Source organism: Maniola jurtina, chromosome 10 (genome assembly GCF_905333055.1).
Source record: "Maniola jurtina chromosome 10, ilManJurt1.1, whole genome shotgun sequence".
In the NCBI taxonomy this organism is placed as follows: domain Eukaryota; kingdom Metazoa; phylum Arthropoda; class Insecta; order Lepidoptera; family Nymphalidae; genus Maniola; species Maniola jurtina.
Window position 1 is genome coordinate 14,252,204 of NC_060038.1, and position 26,106 is coordinate 14,278,309.

General features: G+C 40.0%; 1 protein-coding gene across 5 annotated transcripts in view; it reads left to right on the forward strand.

The window, feature by feature from the left end:
* LOC123868717 (adenomatous polyposis coli protein-like) overlaps window positions 1-25,897 on the forward strand; it is a 64,751-nt gene extending 38,854 nt beyond the window's left edge. For 2 of the 5 annotated variants that reach the window (XM_045911280.1, XM_045911278.1), the window contains exons 2-14: window positions 6,145-6,512; window positions 9,383-10,783; window positions 11,037-12,996; window positions 13,400-13,595; window positions 13,933-14,060; window positions 14,236-14,357; window positions 14,715-14,815; window positions 15,163-15,209; window positions 15,453-15,565; window positions 17,274-17,339; window positions 17,731-17,810; window positions 18,173-18,267; window positions 18,739-25,897. In XM_045911280.1, coding sequence (XP_045767236.1) covers window positions 6,225-6,512; window positions 9,383-10,783; window positions 11,037-12,996; window positions 13,400-13,595; window positions 13,933-14,060; window positions 14,236-14,357; window positions 14,715-14,815; window positions 15,163-15,209; window positions 15,453-15,565; window positions 17,274-17,339; window positions 17,731-17,810; window positions 18,173-18,267; window positions 18,739-22,979 — 8,838 coding nt within the window. In that variant the 5' untranslated portion in view covers window positions 6,145-6,224 and the 3' untranslated portion in view covers window positions 22,980-25,897. Of the gene's footprint in view, window positions 1-6,114; window positions 6,513-9,382; window positions 10,784-11,036; window positions 12,997-13,399; window positions 13,596-13,932; window positions 14,061-14,235; window positions 14,358-14,714; window positions 14,816-15,162; window positions 15,210-15,452; window positions 15,566-17,273; window positions 17,340-17,730; window positions 17,811-18,172; window positions 18,268-18,738 lie in introns of those variants that run through there. The other 3 variants (XM_045911281.1, XM_045911282.1, XM_045911283.1) reach the window with 3 other exon arrangements.
* Window positions 25,898-26,106: the final 209 nt, after the last annotated feature.

Here is a 26,106-nt window from a genome sequence, read left to right on the forward strand (position 1 = left end):
CAAATATGAAAATTACGGGCTGAATTCACTCAAAGTGAAAATTGTAATAAATAAAACTTGTGTTAACAGAAGTATCTCTATAAACGAACGTGCACTCAGTCTAATTGGACGTGATATACATCGACCGTTGTTTCGCTCACTGTTATATAATGAGAATGGGCCAGGTCATTGACGCTACTACAAATTGTAGTAAGTAGTGCACGTTGTGTTACCTCGTATGTGATGATAGTGTCTATAATACCTGTTGCTTTGACGTATGATTACAGTGGTCTACCCTTGGCTTTTTTATGAGTTCTGGTACTACAAATGTTCATGGGCGGCGGTAATCACTTAACAGCAGGTGACCCGCCTGCTCGTTTGCTCGATATTTTATTATATAAAAAAATTGAATTTTTATTAGTTTCAGCTGATTAGGTACAACAACCATTAGTAATACAGGTAAGTCTTCATAAAGTGCTTATAGGGTGAAACTATAAACGCAATTTTACGGAACAATTTTACAACAATAAAATCCATTTTTTTTTTTTGTTTTAAAGAACTTAACTTCTTTTTATAAGCAAATGTGGAATAACAACGTTATTTGTCTAATAAAAAATCGGTCAATTGCCTCAAACTATAGGTTCCGTACCATCGTATAAGAAATAACACTTTTTAATTTTTATGGCAGCGGTTTCAATTTTTTTTAGTGTTTGTTTTAATAGCGGCAATAGAAATATATATTCCGTGAAAATTTCAACTCTCTATCTTTTATGGTTTACGAGATATATAAGTCATCTGACGAACAAAGTACAGAAGGACTGATAGATAATGGAGGCGTAGTAATAGCATTGGCATCCTTCGGTTACGGAACCCTGAACAGACCATGCAATTTTTTGACAAATAACAACATTGCAAAGTAACTTATCGATGAAGTATCTACATATAGATTGATTTATAACCCCCGACCCAAAAAGAGGGGTGTTATAAGTTTGACGTGTGTATCTGTGTGTCTGTGTATCTGTGTATCTGTGTATCTGTCTGTGGCACCGTAGCGCCTAAACTAATGAACCGATTTTAATTTAGTTTTTTGAAATTTATTTGAAAGGTGGCTTGATCGAGAGTGTTCTTAGCTATAATCCAAGAAAATCGGTTCAGCCGTTTGAAAGTTATCAGCTCTTTTCTAGTTACTGTAACCTTCACTTGTCGGGGGTGTTATAAATTTTTAATTTACACTTGTATCAATTTCGGCTGAGTGGAGCTACACGCAAAGTTCTTTTGTTGCAAAAGCCATCTAAATAGCACTCCAAATCATTTTAGCCTACATTTGCAGCTTAGTGTGGAATAAGGGATTTCCCGATTAAAGTACTGCCCATTGTAGCCATTGTCTGATTTCTACCCTGATTACCAATAATTTGATCTAGCTAAATTCAATGTCCGTATTCTGAATCTATAGAGGCTGAGATCTATAGAGTGTACTTTGACTTTGTTCAGACTTAAGCTGCAGTTAAAACGCGACGGTTTTATGTCAGCAGTATAGCGCTGTCTCGTTCTAAGCAAAGTCAAAGTGCGCTCTATAGTTCTCAACCTAAATCAAATCTGCGCGATTAGATCCGTGATATATTAGTGGTTAAGACGTTTGACTTTACTCGGAGGTTTAAGATGAAGGAAAACATCTTGAGGAAACCTGCATGCCTGAGAGTTCTCCATAATGTTCTCAAAGATGTGTGAAGTCTGCCAATTCGCACTTGACCAGTGCAGCGTAGAAGCCCGCTCATTCTGAGATAATTTATGTAATTTTTTTGTCTAATAGTTGATCATGATGATAAGAGTAATAGCTGAAAAACTACAATTTATAGTAGAACAAAAGCATAAACCGGGGACATAAAGGACTGAAGCCACTCAATCTCAGAAAGTTGGAGGGCCATCGAATTATCGCGAAGAGCGGCCTGAATAAGGTCAAGGGATCTTGTGACTACGTTGCTCGTGGAGCGGGGAAATGTTACTTACCGACCGTGGAATTTTTAACGTTTATAACTTAGGGCATATTATTATATCGCAGAATTATAGAGACCTAATTCAAAATTTAAGGATTCCGAGTTTGAGTGATATTAAAAGAAAAAAATAAAGAGAAAAACCCGATCAATAACCACAAACACTAAAAAGTAAAAAATAATTTTATTTATTACTGAATGTACATATTATGTAATTCTATGATAACATTTTTTGGAGCCGGTGCCAATCAGCCGCACCACAGTGCCGCACGAATCGTTCACTCTTCAAATTGTTTTTGTTTGTGATTGCGTATTGGCACCTCATTGGCTTTTTAAAAAAAAATATTAACCATGCTAATTATGACTAATACTTCTCTTTTCCCTCCAATTAAGCGCAAAGCGACAATAGTGCAACGGGCATGGTTTGAACCGCGGAACTTTCGGAATTCAGTCCGCTCCTCAACCGTTGAGCTGTCGAGGCTCTATTGGCTTGGTAATAGAGTTTCATTGGCATTTTTCGGGTACGGAACCATAATAAGCACCGAGGACTTATCGCTCTCGATACACTCAAACAAGCTAATTAGATAATATTACGTGTTCTATGTTACCCCATCACCCATGGTGTATTTATATCGTCAATGTTGTTCCCTCGCTATAAAAATCGAAACCTTGAACGTTGTCCATCGTAAACATGAGTTAGTTTTACGCGTTCACTCCAGTTACATTACGCTCGAATGTATTTCTGTCCCATCCGTCCGTCGCGGGTTACGTGAAATATGTGGCTCAAAAAGTAACTTCCCTCCGTTTCTTGAAGGAAGAGCTACTTTCCTAAATTCTACCTGCTGTACCAGACCAATCCAATATATTATTCAAATAAATCCAATTAATAATAATAATATTAAATGGTCCAATATATTATCGGTATTGTGCCGCCTGAATCCAGCGGCTCCCTGTAACTCGTTTGATGCCGTCTTTCCACGTATTGGGAAAGGCTTCCAACGCTGTGCTTTCAGGTGCAAGGTCACCATTTAAGCACCTTGGGACCCCAACGTTTTTTTCGAACTATGTGCCCTGCGCGTTGCCCTACAGATTCGCAACCCGTTGAGCTATAGCTATGTCAGTTACTCTGGTTCTTCTATGGATCTCCTTAAGCCTGATTTGATCACGAAGAGAAACTACAAGCATAGCTCTCTCCATCGCCTGTCTTGCGAAGCACTGTCTTATTCCACGTGGGTATTTTCTCGATGTGTCTGTCCATGTTATAATTATTGTGAGAACGCAAGGAGCATTGTTGACAACAATTGGCGGATGGGCTTCCGTGTATTGAGCCGATTCTCCTTATTAGAGAAACTCGCCATTTCAGGAATCAGCAACGTTTACTGCATCTTGATTGTCTTTCAATCATACATTTATTTTATACCTGAATTCTACAGTGTTCGTCTCTTACAAGATCGGGGGTGCGAGTGGTTATAGAATGGACCTCTAGCCGGCAACTCTGGGAAGACGACAGCTTGCTGTGACAGTTGACACAGCAGTCGTGTTTACATGCAAGGTGCATGAGGCTAGAGGAATATATCCTCCAGGATAAAGCCAATGGACGCTATCGAGAGAGGCACCGGCGCACGATTTTTAAAGTTCTCGAATCCTTTTAATACGCACTGAAGATGGCCACTGAGGGGGTTTAGTGAATAGAAATCCCACATAACCTGTATCTTAAGATATCCCCTGCGTCAAGAAAAAAGGTCTCTTACAATATAAATTGTTTAGAAATGGCTAGTTTTATTATTGAATCTAAAAATGGTGTTACTAATATTATTATCCGTGATTACTTTAGAAAAAAATAGTATGAATTGTGTGAATGCAGCAAATGAGTCATATTCATTCATGATATTATCTTTTAACCATCATATTATATCGTCGTGTCTAGACAACCATTATTTTAATCGTAATTGAGAATGTTCATACTACTAACTGAGATTATTATCACACTTATAATATTATAAAGGCGAAAGTTTGTATGTGTGTGTGTGTGTGTGTGTGTGTGTGTGTGTGTGTGTGTGTATGTTTGTTACTACTTCACGCAAAAACTACTGGACGGATTTGGCTGAAATTCGGAACGGAGATAGATAATATCCTGGATTAGCACATAGGCTACTTTTTATCCCGGAAAACCAAAGAGATCCTACGGGATTTCGAAAAACCTAAATCCACGCGGACGAAGTCGCGGGCGTCAGCTAGTCACTATAATATTATAAAGGCGAAAGTTTGTGTGTGTGTATGTTTGTTACTCCTTCACGCAAAAACTACTAGACGGATTTGGCTGAAATTTGGAATGGAGATAGATAATATCCAGAATTAGCACATAGGCTACTTTTATCCCGGAAAATCAAAGAATTCCCACGGGATTTTCAAAAAACCTAAATCCACGCGGATGAAGTCGCGGGCATCATCTAGTACTTAATATCTTGGCTTATGTCCAGGTTGTGAGAGCTTTGTTATATTTCTATACCACGGTATCTTAGTTCCTCTTTCGAGTATATTATCTAGCTTTTTAATGTTGAGATTGGTTAACTTTGTATGCTTTGTATAGTGGGCACTTTTATTATGACCTGATTCGTGGAAAAAATCTTGTTTGATTTTTTACCCGACTACAGCAAAGCCAAAAGGAAGGGTATGATTACTATTGTTGAAGTTTAAAATCTTCATTCATTAACCTATCATGTTTACTTTTACTATTAACGCAGGTGTTATACTTTTAACCACTTAATTAAACTATGAATCAGTATGCAGCATTAGTTTTTCTATTGAATATAAATATTTGTGACCTGATTCCACTGGGAGTCTAAAATTGTATCGCCTGGTTTGAGTTTGTTGTTGTAAGGCGAGTAATGCTCGCTTTACGGCATCATATCTTAGGCTCGTTCAAATACTAGACCATTCACATTGGTCTGGTGTATCTCAGCTATTTCAAGCTCAGTTTCAGAGGCACTTTGGATTCTACAATGCCAAATCAATTGGACCACTTGGTGGGTTTATCGATTGAAATTGTTACGAAATGGGAAAATTGCTATCTCTAACTATTGATACCAAATTGATAGGAATTCCATATACAATTACCTGAATCTAAGAAATGTTCTGAATTTTAAAACGTTATAGTAACTTACTGTCTTGTTAGTCCGTTTGTTTGTTTGTGCTATATAAATACTCGATTTTTTAATCGATTTTAATCTAACTTCCCAATGAGCTTAGAGGATTAAAATTTTAAATATTAGTTGGAAGAGAAACTGGATGACAATGCAACATTAAATTACTTTCTTGTCTGTCTGATTGTTAGATTTACTTGTCGGCCTGTTTCTGGTTCTAAGAATACAATTCTTGTTAGTCGGTTACCGGTTGCAGTTGTTGCTAACCGATCTCAGCTACGTTATCTTTATCCTGATGCCTAAATAAACTTTATAGCCAGTAGATAATCGTGCCAAGTTTACTACGCCCGTGCCCAATACATCATTCATAACCGGCTTTCGACGCAACTGTCTCTAAGGCCAGAGCGATTTCCATATTATCCAGCCCGATATTCGGTATTGTATGAAAATTGTTTATTCAATGTCACTGCAGATAACCAGAGCTTCGGTTTTTGATTGTTTCAGTAAACAAAACTGATTGCTATGTATGGCATTAATCTTTCGAATCGTATGATGAATATCCACAAAAAGGATAGGCGGAAGTAAAAGGAGATTATTCACAGTACGATGAACGATCCATATGATCATTATTTGGTCCTTATTTGAATAATAATAATTAAACTCACTAAAATTTTGTAGATATACGTTCTAGATACGTTCTATAGTTTGTCAGATTTCTGAAAAACAAAAAAAGTGTAGTTTTAAAGTGAAAGTTATGCGGCCTCAAAGACTTACACACAAATCTTTGAGCGCATGTAACTTTGAAGATATTAGTTTCTAGAACGTGTCTACAAAATTTCACTCAATTTGATTGGTTAATATATATTTAAACGAGGATAAAAAATTATGATTGTGTGGAGCTCGCAACAACTAAACTCGAGGCTTTGAAAGTTACACATTTAACGTGTCGTAAATCGTAATATCGGTTTGGATAATGTAAAAGAAATTCTAACCATCCTAAGTTCTATTTTAAAATCGTTAATCGTTTAAAGTAATTAATTCCGATTGCAATGAAAAGCAAGCATAACGGAAACGCAATACGAATGTAAACAAAAAACTTGCGCAGTGAACAATGAACCGTGACTATTACAAAGTGATGTACACCAACAAGAACTGCAATCGCAATGTGATGGACACTCAGGACGTGCTAGACAACGATACCGAGTTTAACGCGAACCGGTTCAAACTTTACGATGACTTCGCTACGGATCTCCGTTTCAACTTCAGTACATTGAGGAATTTCCATGATGTTGTAAGGAGTGATGTGAGTAGGCGAAGAGGAGACCCCAACGACTCTGGTGTGGACGTAGAGAACGGCAACCTATTGGATGACGCCACCACATCGAACGATAGCGATCTGGTAAGTTTGTCACGTACCACCACGTATATTTTGTAAGAGACACTGATGATTACATAATTCTTGATTAAATTCAAATCAAAAAAATTTGGTTTTTGAACCATCTAGTGTATTGACTTTGACATGGTAAGTCCGTTTAAAAAAAATACTTAGGTATAACTGATGTCTTTTGTAGGGCTACAATGAATTTCTTGTACCGCTATAATATGTACATCAACAAGCTATAGATCCATCCAGTATAATAAATTGATCTGAGACTATACCTAGATATCGCTCGCTATTTGACGTTATAATAATTACCGTCGCTATGTCGCATCGCTGCTTTCCTAGGATCATCTTCAGTTTTGAATTTATTTGTTTTAATCATTCCGTCTTCGGAAATTCTTCCTTTTTAACCATATCTCCTTTGTAATGTATCACACAATTTATTACGAATGACTCAGTTTATTCCGGCGCTTCTTCTGCTTGGGGTCTTTTGAATTTAATGCTCAAGTAATATAGGCGCCGGGATAACCTAACCCGTAGGTATAACTGGTAATTGTGTGGCGCAGCTTTCAAAAATGTTTTTTCTTTTTTTGATATTTGCTTCAATTTCTTACATTTTTAGTTTCTAGTTCTTAAGAATAGTAAGTTTCAGTAAATAAGAAAATGGAAACAAGCAATTTATATCACTATATATTTATCTAACCGGACGTCGTCGGCGCCAACTCGTCAAGCCATTGTGTAGTACTGTGCGGAACATCAGCATTAGCTCGCCGGTCATTGTCCATTTGTCCGGCGCCGAAGCACAAACACTACCCATTGTTCTTCAAAGGCAAATTATTCAGTTGACTAGACTGCGGAGACGTGAGCTTTGCGACTAGTCGAGAAGAAAACATTGATGCTCAAGAGATCTGGTGCTGGAGGCGATAACTAGGGCTAAATCTATAGAGCGCACTTTGACTTTGCTCAGACTTAAGACACTGTTAAAACGAGACAGCGTTATATAGCTGGCATAAATCTGTCTCGTTTTAATTGAAACTTAAGTCTGAGCAAATTCCAAGTTTAGATTTCAACCTAGGAGTGTCATTGACCTTTACAAAGAAAGAAAGCAGCATTTATTTTTTAAAAGTTGTGCCACACATCGCCATTTACACCCAAGGGTTTGGTTATGTCGGTGCATCTAATACAGCATTAAAGCCAAAAAGCCTGAAGTAAAAGATTGCAGATTAAAGAAAGCATGCGTGGTAGAACCCGAAAAAAAGTCCCAACTCAGCATAATTTATTCACCTAAGAGAATAAAATAGGGGTTTGAAATATGTATAGTCCACGCGGACAAAGTCGCGAGCATAAGCTAGTAAGTGATAAAATTGCTGTTAAAGAAATTGTTAATGGATATCTGACTGGACTTTCTCCATCAAAGTGGTCAGCCTTAATGGTCATACAGACATTACAGGTTCCTTGTCTCTTGAGAAGTGTTCAATCATCATTACTTCATTTCGCACTTAACTGAGCGCTACATCTACTTACTTGAATAAACTATTATGGACTAAGAGCCAGGGAAAGCCAGACCCTTCGTTATTTTATAAAAGCTGAAATTTTCTATACGGATTGTCTCCAACACAGGGAGGAACAATCAGCGGCTATGAAGTTTGGATAGTAGTGGCTTTGGCAGATAGCAGGTAACAAAAACGTATAAAATCTTTCGTCGAAGTATACCTAAAGTCTGATTTTTTAAGATTTTCTTCGGAATAGAATTAGAAATCACGTCATGCATTGACAGACATAGCATGGTGGCAACCCCGTGTCAGACACCCTTAAAGTTTAATAAATTGTTAAAGTACAACTTCGCATTGTAGATATGAACTTCACATTGAGACTATGAAGATAGTCACTGATAATTCCTCCCAGTGTTGGAAACAATACGCAGAAAAGTTTTCAGCGTTTATAAAATAACGCTCTGGCCCTCGCGGGCTCTCTCTATTACTAAATTCCCGCGACTTCATCCGTAACACAATAAGTACCTATTTTCGTGCACAATACAAGAATATTTTCTACTCGGTTGAGCAATCTATAAGTGTCATGTAAAAGCAATAATGACTCATTTCCTTTTAGTTGTAGGTACTCGGATATGCGATATGTAAGCGAATACCGTTGCAAATATGACGCGTGTTGTGAGGTGTGTGTTAATTTGTGTGCAAGCCCCGTTTATTAACGGACAGTTGCACCAAAGACGGTTACCATTAACGTTTTTAATTACCAAAAAAAGTTAAAGCACTTAGGTGCAAAAGTGCTTTAATTTTCTACGGAAATTTAACTTATAGACACAAAAAAGCCACTTTAGGTTGCACCAGTCAGAGTGCATTAATTTATCACGGGACTTATAGTCATAATTATCGAGTTAAGAATACTTACTGATTTTTACAATTTCGCTTGGTTTTGGTGGATAAATTTAATGAAAGCTTTTTGTGGTGCAACTAGTCCTAAGTGTTTGTAATAACTTATGCTACAAACATACCAACTTCAAACTCCGACTCTAAACTTTTTAGACAGTGTATGGACGATGACGTAAATAAATAAAACACATTAAAGTTCTGGACATAAATTTCATCTAAACTATTTTATCTCATTGCCAAAACGTTCTCCACATTTTTTGAGATAAACTTCTCGGTATTTTATGTTGCATGTGCAAATTTTACTGTAGCTATAGCGTGTGTTATGTACAGCTGGCCCGGCTTGCTGACCTTGACCGGCCGACTGCGATTAACTTTGGTTGCATTTCGTCTTAACTCGATTGAAGTTGCCTTGTGAAGTTATGCATTCGGGCCTTAACCTTGACTTTATTTCTCTTTTTGGTAACAGCTAATTAAAAGTTTCATGTCTGGTTGTTGCAGTTGGAGAACGAAGTTATGGTAGATACGTGGAGCAGCATGGACTCATCGAATTCTCCATTGACTGACTCCGGACCCTCCGCCAGCGACGACTGCACCCCTTCCACGTCGAGCGAACCGCCGCGCGGCCCGCCACAAGCATCTTCCCCACACTCGGATACGCGCCGCTTACCGGACCCAAAAGACCCCAAACCCAAATATCCCAAACATGCACCCAAACCAGACAAGGCGCGCACCCGAGATCTCACCCTGGATCTAGATAACTTAGATTCCGAACACATCCCCCGCCGGCCCCACTTTCTCGACGACGACTACCACCCATCTAAATCGAACATCGAATGTCGAATCCCCAAGCCACACTTCCTCGACCACTCGCCTTCCCCGGACGAGTTCGACGAACGTAGTGACATCACCAACCCGAATTTCCTAGACGACGAAGTGGATGGCGACGACAACCAAGCACAAAAGAAAGCAGGAGCATTTCCGAAACGACCGACCAAAACACAGTCTTCCACTTACACATCACAAGAAGACAGACCGCACAGAACCAATTATAGAAGTACCCTGCACTATGGGCTGGAGAGTGCGGCTAGATCGAGTGAGCGCGATAAAAGGGCCTCCCAACTTTATAGAGGGACGTGGCCCGGCGAGCGCGACGTGTGGACCGCACACGACTCCTCCAGTGTACGAAGCTTTTCAAGCAACGGCTCGGACTGTACTAGACCCTCATCTAATTTAGAAAACAAAATGGAGTGCGTCTGTTCTCTTATCTCTCTTCTGAGCCTATCCCCCGAAAATAATGCGGACCTCAGCGGGCCACTGTTAGATATGAGCAGATCTGTTGAAAGCTGCGTTGCAATGAGACAAGCGGGATGTATTCCTCTACTGGTCCAATTAATACATTCAAAAGTACCAAGGGAGACCAGAGACCGCGCAGCAAAAGCTCTCCGCAACATTATTCACACACAGACAGACGACAAAGCGGGCAGACGAGAAGCGAGAGTGTGGAGACTATTAGAACAAGTTAGAGAATATTGCTACGTACTAGAGGACTTGGTAGAATCTAGAAAAGAAGGGAAAGAGGCAATAGAAGATGACATCAGCAAGCACCCAAGCCAGAGTGTGGCCGCTTTGATGAAGTTATCCTTTGACGAGGAGCATCGGCACGTGGTATGTCAATTAGGAGGGCTACAGGCTCTCGCGGCATTGGTCAGCGGCGACCAAGCCGCGCACGGAAGCAGAACTGACGACAATACGTGCTTGACGATGAGAAAATACGCTGGTATGACGTTGACGAACCTGACATTCGGGGACGGGAACAATAAATCATTACTGTGCTCGTTCAAAGACTTCATGTTGGCGCTGGTTGAACAACTGGAGTCTCCTAATGACGACATGCGACAGGTAAGTGCTTAATGACAATCTTCGGAACGAAGTGGTCAATAATAAATAAATTCTATATTTTAGAGATGTGACGTAGAATCTTTAAATAAAAGTAAACCAAAAAATTAAAGCTACTCTCTCCAAAAAGAAGTCCACAACAAACTCTCTTCTGTTATTGTGGTATTTCTTAGTTATCACAATCTTAAAGTACCGTTTAAAAATTAGTTGTTACAATTCTCAAGCAATTTCCGTATATATTTCATTAATATTACAGGTTACTGCAGCAGTTCTCCGAAATCTATCATGGAGAGCCGATACTAACAGCAAACAAGTCCTAAGAGAAGTGGGCGCCGTAAAAGGCCTAACAAAAGCTGCAATGACATGCCAAAAAGAAGCTACTCTGAAATCCGTTCTTTCTGCCCTTTGGAATCTTACAGCTCATTGCTCCATGAACAAAGTGGCTCTGTGCTCTGTCGATGGAGCTCTGGGCTTTCTCGTAGACATGCTCAGTTACAATTCTCCCACAAAGACGTTGGCCATAGTGGAAAATGCAGGTGGCATCATGCGAAATGTGTCCAGTCACATCGCAGTCCGCGAAGATTACAGACAAATTCTCCGGGAGAGAAATTGTTTAAGTGTCTTGCTTCAGCACCTCAAATCCCCTAGCCTTACAGTCGTCAGCAATTCGTGCGGTACTCTGTGGAATCTGTCAGCGCGGTGCCCTCAAGACCAGCAATTTCTGTGGGACCATGGGGCGGTACCGATGCTGCGGAGTTTGATACATTCCAAACACAAAATGATCGCTATGGGATCAAGTGCTGCACTCAAAAATTTACTCAACTCTAAACCCGGAAAGACTCATATAATTTCCCTGGATACGACGGCGAGGAGTATGAATTTACCCGCGCTACCAACCCTCGGAGTGAGAAAGCAGAAAGCGTTGGAGCAAGAACTAGACCAGAACTTAGCAGAAACGTGTGACAACATAGAACCAGCCACGTCTCCCTCCACCAGCAATAGAGAAGAAAAGAATCTCTTCACAGCTACTGAGAGACAAATCGCTATGAACCTAGAGAGGCACAGAATGACGTCGAGTTCCCCACTGATGGGCAATCTTGCATCCCAAATATCGCTAAGCCATAGTGCACATTTAGCCAGCTACCTGAGCTGCAGCAATACACTTTTAAAGGGAGCGTTAGTGTCTCGATCATCCGAAGGAAGCTCTACTAACGTCAACAGATCAGACAGTAAGGATTCCGTGACAAGTACTCATTCCGATTCAGTTTTCGAAAGAGGAATGCGGACAGGAAAAGTTCCCGTGCCTACACCGAGGAGTAAAGACTTGATGAAGATGGACACGGGAAGCGATACCTTCAAAAGTCCGAAGCCATTATCGAAGGATGCCACCTACCTTCGCTACTCCGGCCAACCACCCATTCCGCCTCCGAGAAGCTCAACAGACATGCGAACCAACTACACAGAATCTGGTTATGACGTCGACCAGGATTCTTGCGACCAACCCATCGATTTCAGCAGAAAGTACTCGGAAACCAAAACTGAATCGGAACCTGTTGAGAAACCTAAAGTGGAGACTACAAAGTATTCTAAAAAGGAGCCAAACACCTTCGGCGATTACCAAGAGACTGATTTGGACCAACCGACGGATTACTCCTTGCGTTATGCGGAGCACCAATCAGAGACCGGCTCGGATATATCCGAACCCCCAGCTCCTTCCGTTCACGAGGATACAATCAAACATTTCGCTACAGAAGGAACCCCTTACGAAACTCCAATAATATTTTCCACTGCCACGTCTATGTCTGATCTCCGTATAATTGGCAAAGATGGCAAACCGAAAACTTCAAGTGTTAAGGAACACCCCGAAGTTATGACTCATTCGGATGAGAAGGACACTTGTTCCATAGAAGATCCACCAAGACACGATAACGATATAGCGATTTCAACACCACCTACCGCTTCAATATCCGACCCCGTTGTTGAAAAACGGGGTGTTTTCGACACGAAGTTTAGTTCGGGGATGATAAGCCCTGAAAAACCTGTGAATTACTGTGACGAAGGCACGCCGGGGTATTTCTCTAGAGTCAGTTCACTGAGCAGTCTCGGCGAGCCTACGGAAGAAGACAGCTTGGCTAAGAAAAATGCACGAGCGTCCATTAATGTTGAGCCGAGTCCACAGGAGCAGAGTACTAGCAGTTCAGGAAAAGATAAAGAAGGTAATTTATATATTATACATATTTTATCAAAAGACATTCGAAAACTACTGGTCCCGTAGTACAGTGGTAGGTGATTTTATCAAAAGACATTCGAAAACTACTGGTCCCGTAGTACAGTGGTAGGTGATAGTCTTTCCGGATTCAGGGTTTTCAAAGATCCCTTTAGAATTTCTTCTGGAGTTCAGTCCCAGGCATGGACATCTGAATTTTCTACTTTTCTGTCATATGAGTTGCGATTAAATATCACTTGCTTCAACGGTGAAGGAAAACATCGTGAGAAAATCTGCATCCCTGAAAGTTCTCCATAATACTATACTTTCAAAAGTGTGCCAATCCGCACTTAGCCAGCGTGGTGGCACACATTGTGTCACTAAAACAAGTATTTTTTTTTTTTCATTTTTAGGGTCAAAAGCGGTAACATTCGCCCAAGAGCCCGTGTCCATTGCACAAGAGGCGTCCGGCGCGGCGTCCGCGCGCACGTCATCACCTCAACGGTTCATAGAGGACACTCCACTCATGTTCTCGAGGTCGAGTTCCTTGGGCTCTCTACCCGAATGCTCGCAACAGGACGACCAGGGATCCATTGTCTCTGAAGTTAGGTAAATATAGAAAAAGCTTAGCTCACACACATTGCTCTTTGTATTTTCTAGGTTGAAGTATTGTTGTTATTTGGTCTTAACTTTATTTTTTTTATTTTGTTAAGCTAAATTAACTTTACTTTATTTATTTAAAAAAGTGGCAACATTTGCCCAAGAGCCCGTGTCCATTGCCCAAGAGACGTCAAGCGCGGCGTCGGCGCACATTGTATTTCGTTGATATTTTCGTAAGAGATAATCGGCAGCTTCGGCATTTTAGGGCGTCATATAAATACTTTTTAACTGACTTCAAGAAAGGAGGTTGCCTTTTATTTGACGGATGCGTTTTCCTCTGTCCCAGTCGCCTGACATCGGGCTGTATATCGCCGAGTGAGATCCCGGACTCGCCCGGACAGAGCGTCCCGCTCTCACCGCGGTCAAGACACGCACCAGTTCTGGTGCGGACTGCGCCCACCACGCCACCCCTAGGTACGTACAGTCATATGCCGTAAGTCGTTTAGCACCTTAATGATCATATTCGCGAGGAACAGTTATGTGTGTGGCGTGTTTACAGAAAAAAGGTCACAAGTGCGACAGGTTTTTGATGCAATAGTTTCGCGGAATTGCTACTCGAAAAAGTAAATCATTTTTGTCTGATTTACAGTGGAGGGTCGTAACATATCGGTGTTTGAGGAGCGTACGTCGCAGTTCGTAGTGGAGCACACGCCCGCGCAGTTCTCCGCCAACACCAGCCTGTCGAGCCTCACCATCAACGACGAGCCCAAAGTAAGCAAGATACGAACCTTTGTCAATCTTTAGGAATCCTTGTAAATAAATAGTTCCCGAAGTAGAAGTAATAGAACTACGAGTATTTGTATGGTAGCTTACGCACTAGCTCCGATTTCCGTCATCCGAGTTCTCTTCGACATCCGTGAACATATCTCGGATATATGAAGTAGATATGTCCAAATGTACACTGAATAGATTGGATTTGGATCAGAGATCGCATTAGTGCGTAAGCAATAGTCGAGTTCGGTCCGAGTTTTTCATATCCGTTTTAAATTTCTAGAAAAGTGTTGTCATATTAAGGATGAATTTAGTACTAAAAACCAGTAATTCAATGTAGTAATTATAAATTTTCAGCTGCCATTGTTGCTAGAGGACATAAACAAGGAAGCCAACTCGGAAGTCAACTCTACACCACTTGAAGACCTACCCAACAGTTCTCAAGATGTTGACACCAGGTATGTGCGACTTTTATAATCAACTAGTTTTTGCTCGCAACTTTGTCCATGTGGACTACACTTTCAACCCATATTAGCTCGCTTCCATCTTAGACGGGATTATCACTTACCACCAAGTGAGATCGCAGTCAAGGATAAACTGACTGACTAAGATAAGATAAGATAAGATAATTTATTTGCAAGAAAGTTGGTACAATAAGATTGAAATTCATGAATAGAGGCCTTAACTTTCTACTAAATTATTAGTGTGCAAATATTTAAGATAACAAATATATTGAATTAAATTGAATTAAATAACTTAGCAATGCCTTAGCCTCAATTTTATTAAAAGTATATTTCTATTTCAGTTCACCACCGGATTTACCTGCAACGAATGAAGCCAACGATAGCAAAGGTTAGTTGTTAGTTGATAGCATTGATTCAGGCATTCCGAACCAGTGGTAGATGCTCTTGACGATTCAAAAGTACTTGTAAATGTCTAAATGAATAAAAATATTTTGAATTTGAATTAGTGTTGTATGGGGATAACAGGGTTTTGGTAGAATGTGTAAGGTAGCTCAATTGATGTAAGACATTGGTAGCCATATTCCAGCGAATAAAGCATTATGTATTTATTTATTTCTGTGTATCAACACAGGAGCAGACTCGTGCGGCGAGTGGGAGTCGACGGGTGGGATCCACTCTTCGGACAGCGACGCGGCGAGCGATAGAGAACTATTACAGCAGTGCATACAAAAGGGCATCATGCAGGTATAGTGATGATTTGCATTTAATACTAACAACCTCAATGTATACTTATACTTTGAATTTTACTATACAGTGTGTTTTTTTATATACCATAGGAGATATAAGGAGATATAGGAAACTGTTTTAAGAACCTTTAGGTCTTTTTTTGTGAAAACCATTTGGGCATAGTCAATTTTTTGGCCAAAGTTGAACTCACTGTCATTGAGTCTATGGCTGTGATATATAGATTGACTAATGCCCGGTTCCTATTATCTACTAATCGTTATTGTACAAAAGCTACTATTCGTTTTTGAGTTACGAGTAACGAACCATAAATGCCGTTCCTAAAAATTTTTGGGTCAGCTACCTGAGACGGCCAGATGTTGGTTATCCTCCTTACCGAAGCACTCCATCGACAACCATCACGTTTCGTTTTACCAATGAAGCATGTTTAGAATTACAATAAAAAATAATTTCTTTATTATTATTTTAAGCCTGTGGATGTTATGGTGTGAAAAAAAGGCTTTTTTAGTTTAATCTATGATTTCGGTGTTGCAGAAATCTTTTTATTTTATTGGAAAGAAAATTTTTTTGTCATTCGGGGCGCGTGAACGGAACGCAATCTTGACCACTGTGGTTCGTTGAAACATAGCGTAGCATACCAACTCGCGTTTTGAATTTTTGTGGTTACAAGGATACTTTAATAAAATCACATTAATATTATAAAGGCGAAAGTTTGTGTGTATGTGTGTGTGACGTGTGTGTGTGTGTGTATGTTTGTTATCTCTTCACACGAAAACTTCTAGACGGATTTGGCTGAAATTTCGAATGGAGATAATATCCTGGATTAGCACATAGGCTACTGAAATATTTTTTATCTATAACTACTTTTTATCCCGGAAAATGAAAGAGTTCCGAAGTTGCGGGCATCGGCTAATAATTTATAATATTCCCCTAATTAATAACACATTGTGCCGTATACTTACCCGAAAATTTATATGGGTACTTAAATATTAGTGGTCTTGGTAAGTAAATTAATTTGGTTAAAAAATAAAGCCTATACCTATTACAGATAGATGTATTCTTCGAATCTAAATGATTCACATGAACAGAATAAAATTGATATTTAATTGTTTTATTTGTAGAAAATGAAGAAGCCAATGACGAAAGACGAGGTTACAAAGTAACCCTATACTAACGAGCAAAGAGAGTAGTTCCTTCTACTAAAAATAACATCACTTTCATCGTCAGAATTAAAGCTATTCCAGTCGGACAACATTACCAAATCGCTCAAATCACGATCTGAACGAGACATTTTCAGTAAAAACGCAAAATATGCGAAACAAATCTCAAAAATAGAACACAACCACATCACAACCAGCCGATATCGGGCAGTAAACAAATTTCAAACGAATCGTAACTTTGACAGCTCGTTGACATTTCTTTTATTTTATAGGAACACCACAAGCCGTCTTCTACATACATTTGTCTTACTATTCGTTAGTCGTTACCCTCCCATCCGTACGTAGCCAGCTATCGGTAATTTAGCTTACGAAACGTTTTTTATAGGAACGGTTTTGACTTACGCCTCGTAGTAAATAGTACTGTCCGTAAGAAAAACGAATCGTTTTTTGGTTATAGGAACCGGGCATAAAAGAAACTACATATTAGGATTTCTTGTTTTACTATAGAACCTTAAAAAGAGCTATGATTTTTTTTTTTTAAATTACAGGTAGTGAAAAACAAGGGCCCCCCTTCCGATGTATCCTCTGTGAATCCATTTAGAGACGACGTCTATGTGAGTTGTTACATTATCCTTTTATCTTTTTTTAGTTGTTACCATGAAGTTGAAGTAATGGAGAGTTCGCTTTAAAACTTCGATAAACCTCGATAGCTCAACGATTAAAAGAGCGGACTGAAATCCGAACGGTCGCCAGTTCGAACGCTGAAAACGATTTAGCGTTCCGGTACGATGCCGTGTAAGAAACCAAAGGGGTATGGGTTTAATAAACACTGGCATACCACTTTCAGATTTAGTCCGCTTCCATCTTAGACTGCATCATCACTTACCACCAGGTAGCAATGCAGTTAAGGGTTAACTTTTGTCTGAATAAAATAAAAATATAACTCTCAATAGTTTAAGCGTTAAACTAGTATAGATAAACAGTGATGAATGTCATCTGTTGCAGAGGTCACTGCCGCCATACTTGCGGTCATCCACGGAGACGGTGATGATGCCTCACGACTTCGGCCGAAACGTCCGAGAAAGGTATTACCCCTTTACCCCTCGCGTATGTTCAGAACTTTTTGGCTTTAAGTTGATTCTCTCTCTCTTTCTCTTGCACTATCTCGCTCTCTCGGTTGATGATGATAACGATTTCAGATTTGAGTTAAACCATAAAATACTTGATAGCTGGTCGGTCAACTACGCAAAGACGTTTAAATAAATAGAGACTCTTGGTACGACGAAATAAAGGGCTATTCGTCTCGCAAGTTAAATAAACATCCCCCTCCCCACTCTCGCTCTCTTTCTCTCGCACTCTATCTCGCTCTATTTCACGGTCCGCGCGGCATCTCGGGCCACGTGACCAAGTTACACCGGCCGGTTACACGCAGTGATTTGTTTTCCAGTAGCAGCCCCCTGCCCCCACCGCTGCCGCCCAAGGTGCGGCACCCTGAGGCGCCGCCCCGCCCGCCCCCGATGGAGGACCATCCGCTGGTGGAAGGTACGTTGGCAACATTAACTTCTAGGCAAGCGCGCTCCATCTTAGGCTGCATCATCACTTGCTAGCAGGTCTGATTGCAGCCAAGTGCTAGTCTGTAAATTGCAAAAAAAACTTGACATCTTACATTAGCGATACGCGGCTGTTGCACGAAAAAATCGAATAATTTAACAATCGATTCGCATGAAAATCGAAAATGAAGATTTGAGCCAATAAATCGCAAATCTAAATCAGCTACATATTTGCTTTCGATTGTCGATTAATTTTTTCCAGAATCGAAAAACCAAAAATTTCGATTATTCAATTATTGTTATTCGATTTTTTTCGAATTAATCGTCCATCGCTACCTTACTCCGATGTGTGGGGTTATAGGAGAAATTAAACACGATTATTTCAGTTATCATTGTCAATATAAGGATTATGCTGTAAAAAAATCTGAATTCGTCCTTTTTAATATTATGTTTACATTTGCAGGACGAAGACACGAAAGCCGGCAATTAGAGAAAACGCACCGCGACAGACCGAAACTGCCCACCGCGCAACATCTCATTAGAAACGACTCTCTCAGCTCCCTCAGCCTGGACTCCTTCGGCTCCACCGATCGAGAGATATTCGAGGAAACCGTCAAAGCTGGTCTCTCGAGCGTCAACCCACGAGCAGAGTTCAGTCTCGACACCAAAGGTAAGGCGCACTCCGTAGAACGGAAACCAGAATCCATCAGACAGGGCAGGCATCACAAGTCGCTAGATAGAAGCGACAAGATCGGCCATCGTGGCCCCAAACTACGAGACCCAGAGTTCGAGAAGAATCTCGCTTCTGGCGCCTATAACATCAAAACTACAAGCAAAGTAAAGAAGTTGGAACAAGAATTTGCCGTCACAAGATCACCTTACTCTTACCATGGTGAAACTTCTATGCATCATTCTAGATTTAGAAATCATTCGCGATTCTATGACGACGGCCCTCCGAGTTTACCCGCTAGAATCGACGACCCAAGAAGATTAGAAAGGAGTAACTCCCTAAGTTCTTTAAGTAATGACTCTTTCGGTTCCACTGATAAAGAGGTGTTTGAAAGGTGCGTACGTATGGGCATGTCCAAACCACAACCGAAAAAGAGGGACGAAAAATTAAGAGTAAGGAGTGACGATAGGTTAGAAATTAGAGAATCCCATCGTAGACGACGTAATAATACAAAACCACATCAAGGAGCGTTAGATAAAATGGTGGGGGAGGAGTACAGTAAAGACAGGGCGATATTAGAGGAGGTGATCGCGCGGGGAGCGGGAGAAATCAAACCCGGGGAAGGAGGGAATCAAAAAAATCAGTCAAAAAACGTTCCGGCGCCGTCTGCGGTTCTCGCGGCCGCAGACGCGCGCGCCGACCACGCGCGAGGCAGCACTGGCTCTGATCACGACTCCGCTATCGACACAACGATAGAAATTACCCTCAACGACTCCAACGTATCGATATTCGACCGCTCCAACGAAATGGCGACTATCGATTCGGGAAATACCACTCTAGAATCCGACAGCAATGAATTAGATCATTCCAACGAATGCTTGGCTATTAAATCCTGCAACACAACTGTCGAATCGGAAAGGGACGAGCTAAATAGATCCAATGAATCGTACGCCGACGTTCTAGACGGTACTTGGAGTGATGAGGAAGACAAACCTAAAGACTATGACGCGGCTACACTTACTAGGAAAAACAAACACAAATTAGAATGGACTGATATAAAGTGTACGGATAGTCTAAACCTTGATGATCTGTCCAAGAAAAGTAACGATCATGATCACGATACTTGGAACGAAAACACCTGTCCCGATGACGTGACCTTCCCCACTATAAGCGGTTCAGTCCACATGGTTTCATCTTTGAGAAGCGAAATAGTAGACGCCGCTATGGCACTCCCAGACTTACTAGAAAAGTCTGAGGCTCCCAAATTATTCTCTAAACTCGATTTGACTGATAAACTCGATGGAGATTTAGTTACAAGCGTAGACGGAAAGCTAGACGATAAAATGTTGCTAGATAACGTTCCCGAACCGAGCTTCACGTCGCTCGTAGATGACGGTGAACCGAAGTTTGACTCCATACTGTCTTCCGCTATAGAAAAGGAAGCTGCAAGATTAGCGGCTCAGTTAAAGAACGCTCAATTTACTATGGAGAATAGCGTTAGTTCTCTGACTTCTATAGATTTAGATAACGTCAAACCACCTTCCAATTTAGGTAGCCTGCTGTCTCTCAGTGCCTCAGGCCATTGGGACGAATCCCAATCGCAATCGTCGAAAAAATCACAGAAGAGTCGAAAGAAATCGTTACCTGTAGCTTTAATGGTGAAACGAGCCCTGAGCAATTCCATGAACCAAGGGAGCTCTGAACATCTGGATAGTCTTTCTCTGAGTTTCCTCGACAACGTCAAGCCGCCTTCCGAAATGGAACATATCGACATGAATGGGAGCATGGTCTCAGTGACGAGTATAGTTTCCGAGGTGGTTGAAACGAGAGATAATAAGACTCCAATTATATTCGATTTCAAACAACCCGTGCAAGATTTTCCCCTTTGCACTACTTTCACAAATGTCTTCCACGATTTGGACAAAGTTAATCCTCCATCTTTGTTCGACGAAATGGCGGAATCCACGCTTGAAAACGAACCGACCACGGCGCATCAAATCTACGACGATTGCGTATCGAATACTCTAAACGTAATAACCGACATTCCTTCTGGATCTGAAACCTGCACGCCACTCCCTTCAGACATAAGCAGCGTGGAATCCACGCCGAAGAGACAGCGGGACTCGAAATATCTGACGCCAAAAGAAAAAAGAATGGCAGCCAAGCATAGATACCAAACGTACACCATCACAGACACGGTATCAGAGAGTGACGTAGTTTTAAAGGCCGAGACAGATGCATTCATGACGTGGACTAAATCGGAGAGCGACAAGTCCGATGATTATGTCAAAGTGACTTCTGAACCGAAATCCAAGAGACGACTCAGTGCGAAACAGAGGCGAATGGAGGATAGGGCACGATATCAAACTCAAACCGTCGATATACAAAACATTCTGAGTTCCCAAGAGTCGTCTCAGTCTACAGACCAGCCAAACCCTCACATTGAGAGTTTAAAACAGCGCTTGGCTGCGAAAAAGACCTTAAAACAACGACGCATGGAAGATGCTGAAAGGTTTAGAACGAGAACTTTGAGCGAGGACATTCCACCTTCCCCGACGTTTGTCACTAAAGATGCGAACTTTGAAAATGTCGAGACAACGACCGGATACGATAGTTTATCCTCGAACGAATTGAACCATCAGCAAATCCTCGACGACAGACACAGTGACGATGTCTTCAGAGACGTAGACAGCGGCCATAACGAAGATGACTTTGAACTCAATTCTGCACAGCTGAAAACGTATACGAGAAGTTTTAGAAATTACTTACCCGTCATAGAAAGTCCAGCAGCCGTGGACATGTGCGTCGTCAACAATCTGAAGAATATCGAACTGACGGCGTCGTACCGACGAACTCTACAATCGGATAAGAGTCAGCATCCGAGTAGCAGTGATTTCGCAAGCTACGAAGGCGACAGCAATTCTGAGGATAAGGCTCATTCAGAATCTGACTCAGAAACGCCCACTTCGAGGCCGAAACCAAAGATCATCAAACCCGAAAGGCGAGACGAGAGTTTAGACTCAAACGAATCCGGTGAAAAAGAACACGAGGCACCTAAAGCGGTGAGAGGGAGAAAGAAAGCAATGTACGTTTCACCATATAGGAGGACTGCTCCGAGCCCAAAAAAAACACTAACGTCTCTAACGAAAACCTCGCCTAAATCTAGCATGACGTCAATTAGGCCGTCTACCAGTTCCTCCAAAGCTTACTCTAGTGCCAAACCACCTAGCAGACTGCCACCAACAGCCAAAACTAGCCTCAACACGTCGCCCAAGAAAACCGCACCCAACAAATCACCATCAAAGCTTGCTCAAAAACCTATAACTGTTCCACCAGCTTCACCCAAACCTGTACCTTTAGTTAGACAGGGCACGTTTACGAAGGAAGAGAGCTGTGTGCCGGCCAAAGATCTGCCGATACCCGATAAAAAGACGAACACGCGTATGGGAATACCAAGTTCACCCACGAAAGCTGGACCAAACATTTCCCCCTCCAGACTTCCTCAGTTCAATCGCTCCCGACCCTCAACTAGTAAAACTACCAAATCGCCCAAACAAAGTAATTCCAAACGCAATTCGGAACCTACGATGAAAAACTCCGCTTCGAATCACAGTTTACAAAGCAACGACAGTGGGAAAACAATAATACTCGCTCGCGGGTCCAGACAAGGAAGTACTTCGAGCGTAAACTCTATATCGTCTTCCAAAACCAAAGACGTTGAGAGCAAAATTGCTAGTCTATGGAAAAGAGTTGAGCAAACAAAGAAATTACCAGCCAAAAGTGACAAAAAAGTATTTATCGAAAGCGACAAGACTGAAACGCCGAAACTTATTCGAAGTTCAACTTTCGAAGGTCAACCGAAGCAGCAGGTCTCTACGGCGACGAAGCAAAAGTCTGCCATCGGCATCAGAGTTTCGCAGATTCCAAGCTTGAGACCAAAATCGACGCCCAGCAAGACGACGAGCCAAACTAATGTCAATAAGAAACCTACGAAAGGATTCCTAAGGAAAGGAAGCGGGCAAGTCACTTCATGAACTAATCTAATGAACGAATAATATGAAAAAGTTTTATGGAATCTGTGCCCGTCCCAAATGGGTTGTTTTGTATATGAGTGATATTATGGAAGAACAGAAAGATAGATGGACAAAGAAAAATTGTTTTTGATGAATTGTAAAATTGTGGGTGCAACAAATAAATAATCAACAGAGAATTCTTTAAACTTTATTATTTTAGTAATCGACGGGATTAGGTAATTTTGATTTAGTACCGTCTTTTTATTGATTTGCTATAAGTATGATTTGATTGTAACTTATCGTATTGGTGCAGATATTTGTGTAATATCGATAGTTGACTGAAAATTGACTAATTTTTGATATGAACTTGATTTTGCACGTTTATTACACATTTTCAATGATATAATAGTATGTTTTATTTTTATGTAAAAGAATAAATGACTTATTTGAAGGATATTGATTTAATTTTTTATGTATACTTAACACAAAAATGAGTTAAGTGAACAGTACTTTTTTCTGTTTTATTATTTACTTCGTGTATATCTGTTGCATTTATTTAACTTGTGGGACGAAATTATAATATTATTATTGTCTTTATATTAAATTTAATAAATAAATAAATAATCAGTACCTATGTAATGTAAGCATAATTTTTGTTTAGAAAACGTCACAATTTTGTATACTAAAATTAAACGAGCATGTTTTAAGGGTAACAAAACGGTGTTGTCTTAATAATAATAATAAATAGTTTTTCTTTTAAATTATCTTGAGGATTTATGGTATGAAAACATGAGCTTTTCATCCGTACAATTCGTTATACTTTTGGTATTTGAAACTCGGTTTCCATTGTAAATAAGCTCGCAATCTAGCTGTTAAGGTTACCATATACACACATTTTTGTATATTTTTCATAAATATTCTTAAAACTGATCGCATATTACAAGACACCGAACGCGGCGCTTTTTTCGGATTATTCCGTTTATCCACCCTTAAACACCCACTCTAGGGTGTATACTCGGAAATGTGTCCGTTTATTCACCCAGGACTAAAAAATATACAAATTCCGATAATAAGCTGGACAGAGGGTCATATTTTTACGAGTATACACCCTAGGATGGCTGTTTAGGGTGGTTAAACGGAATATAATGCATACATTTTGAGAACCCTCTTGCTATATTTGCTCTATCTGTTTCAGCTGTCATGTCAAAAGTACGATTTAGCCTCAGAACTAAAATCGTACTTTTGACATGACATAAATATGGCGAATGCATTCTCAAAATGTATGCACTTTAAGCCATTTCCTCATTTTTTTCATCCTACCTACTAATGACGTATCTGTTGGTACTCAAAAACGTTTTGTTGTTGTGTTGTAATATGCGTTCAGCATAATATTATAGTAATTAAATAAAGGCAACGTCACACCGCTTCGGAGTATAAAATGATGGCATAGTGTGTTATGTCGTAATTTTTTACGTCTAGTCAGTTTTAATGTTAGAATTAATAAGCGAGGTAGTGAATTCGGCTTATGAATTTTTTAGCGGAATGCTTTGCATAAAATATTATTACGTTGCTCCAAATATAAACTGGCTTTTCAACATTTTCATTCAGTAGGTTCCGTTTTTTTTACATCAATCGTAGATTTAAGCTGAGCGTACATCTATCAACACTCCAGCAATAAGGTCATATAGATTTTTCTTTTGTTTTTGTGTAGGTATTTGCCCCGGTTTGTAAAATGCGTCAATTGAATGGTAAAGTGTAACAGACTGATGTGAGCAGAGTATATTCTGGCTCACCTTGTATTTCTTGAGAGATTTATTTGTAAGGATTTTTTCCTACTTTTAAACCATATTATGTCGCAAATATTATATCCAATGTATTTCACTTATATGAATATAATCAAATTAAGTGATTACGCTAAGCGCACATTACGAAAATCGCGTAGCGTTGCACACAATGCAATACTGCGTCCTCGTGGATTTTAAGTTTTTTAAAATCTCGTGCCAACCTTGTTTTTCCGGGATAAAAGTAAACTCTGTCCAGGATGCAACCAGCAAGCTATCTCTGTAAGTACCTTTCGTAAAAATCGGGTATGCGGATGGACCATAAAAATTACAGACGGATAGACACACTTTCCTATTTACAGTATTGGTGTGGATTGACAGAGTCTAATTAATTTACATTTTTAAAAATCCTACGAAAATTAAAATCGCTTGTACGTACGTACGCAAATCACGTTGCGTGATATTAAATGTGCGCTAAGCTTTGTTATATCCTTGTTTAATGTACAATAATATCAATTTTATTGAACACAAAACTTTTGAACTGAATTGACTAAATAGTAGTTCAATCACATTTTTCAGTGGAAAATTGAAAGAAACAGCCTTGATTTTTAGTTCCATCATTTTAGTTTATTAGTTTTGTGTTCAACAGAATTGATACTATTACCGAATTACGCTCTTTTATAATACTATTACTTAATTAAAAAAATCTCAATTCTCAACCAACCCTAGTACCTATTAGATTTATCATTTAGCATTGCGCTCAATCGGGACAACTGTGACAGTCAACGATGTCATCAGGTTTTTTTTTTTTGAAATTTATTAACAAAGGACGCTTTTGTATTGAAACAAATTATTTTGAAGACAAATCGTGTGAGGACATGCGGGTGTTCTGGTATCAGTTGCTAGTATGGGGTTTCGGGGTTCCGTTGATTTGACTGTCACAGTTACCCCGATTTTCAGTATATAAAATGTTCTGTAGCTTCCGATAAGCGTTATTCCATTGTTCAGCGTCATTTATCCTAGTGGTTTTAAGTATGAATAGTTACTTTTCGGTTGTATTACCTATAATAGTGGTAGTTCTGACAAGCCAGTTTTAGCTAAACGATGATTAGTTCATAAGGTGCGTAATTTGATGGTAATAAATGGAATTTACCGCAATATTTTGTTTTTATTTTCATATCCAATCCCCTGAATCAGTACAGAAGAATATGTTGCTTGCTCCTCTGGTGGGTTGACCGCGTATGCGATCACCTTTAGACAGACCTGGTGCACTCCGCATTTTAGGTATAAAATATAAATATATAGCTATTATGATGGATACATTCGCTATTTCTTAGCGGATGTATATGTTTTTGATAATTCAAACG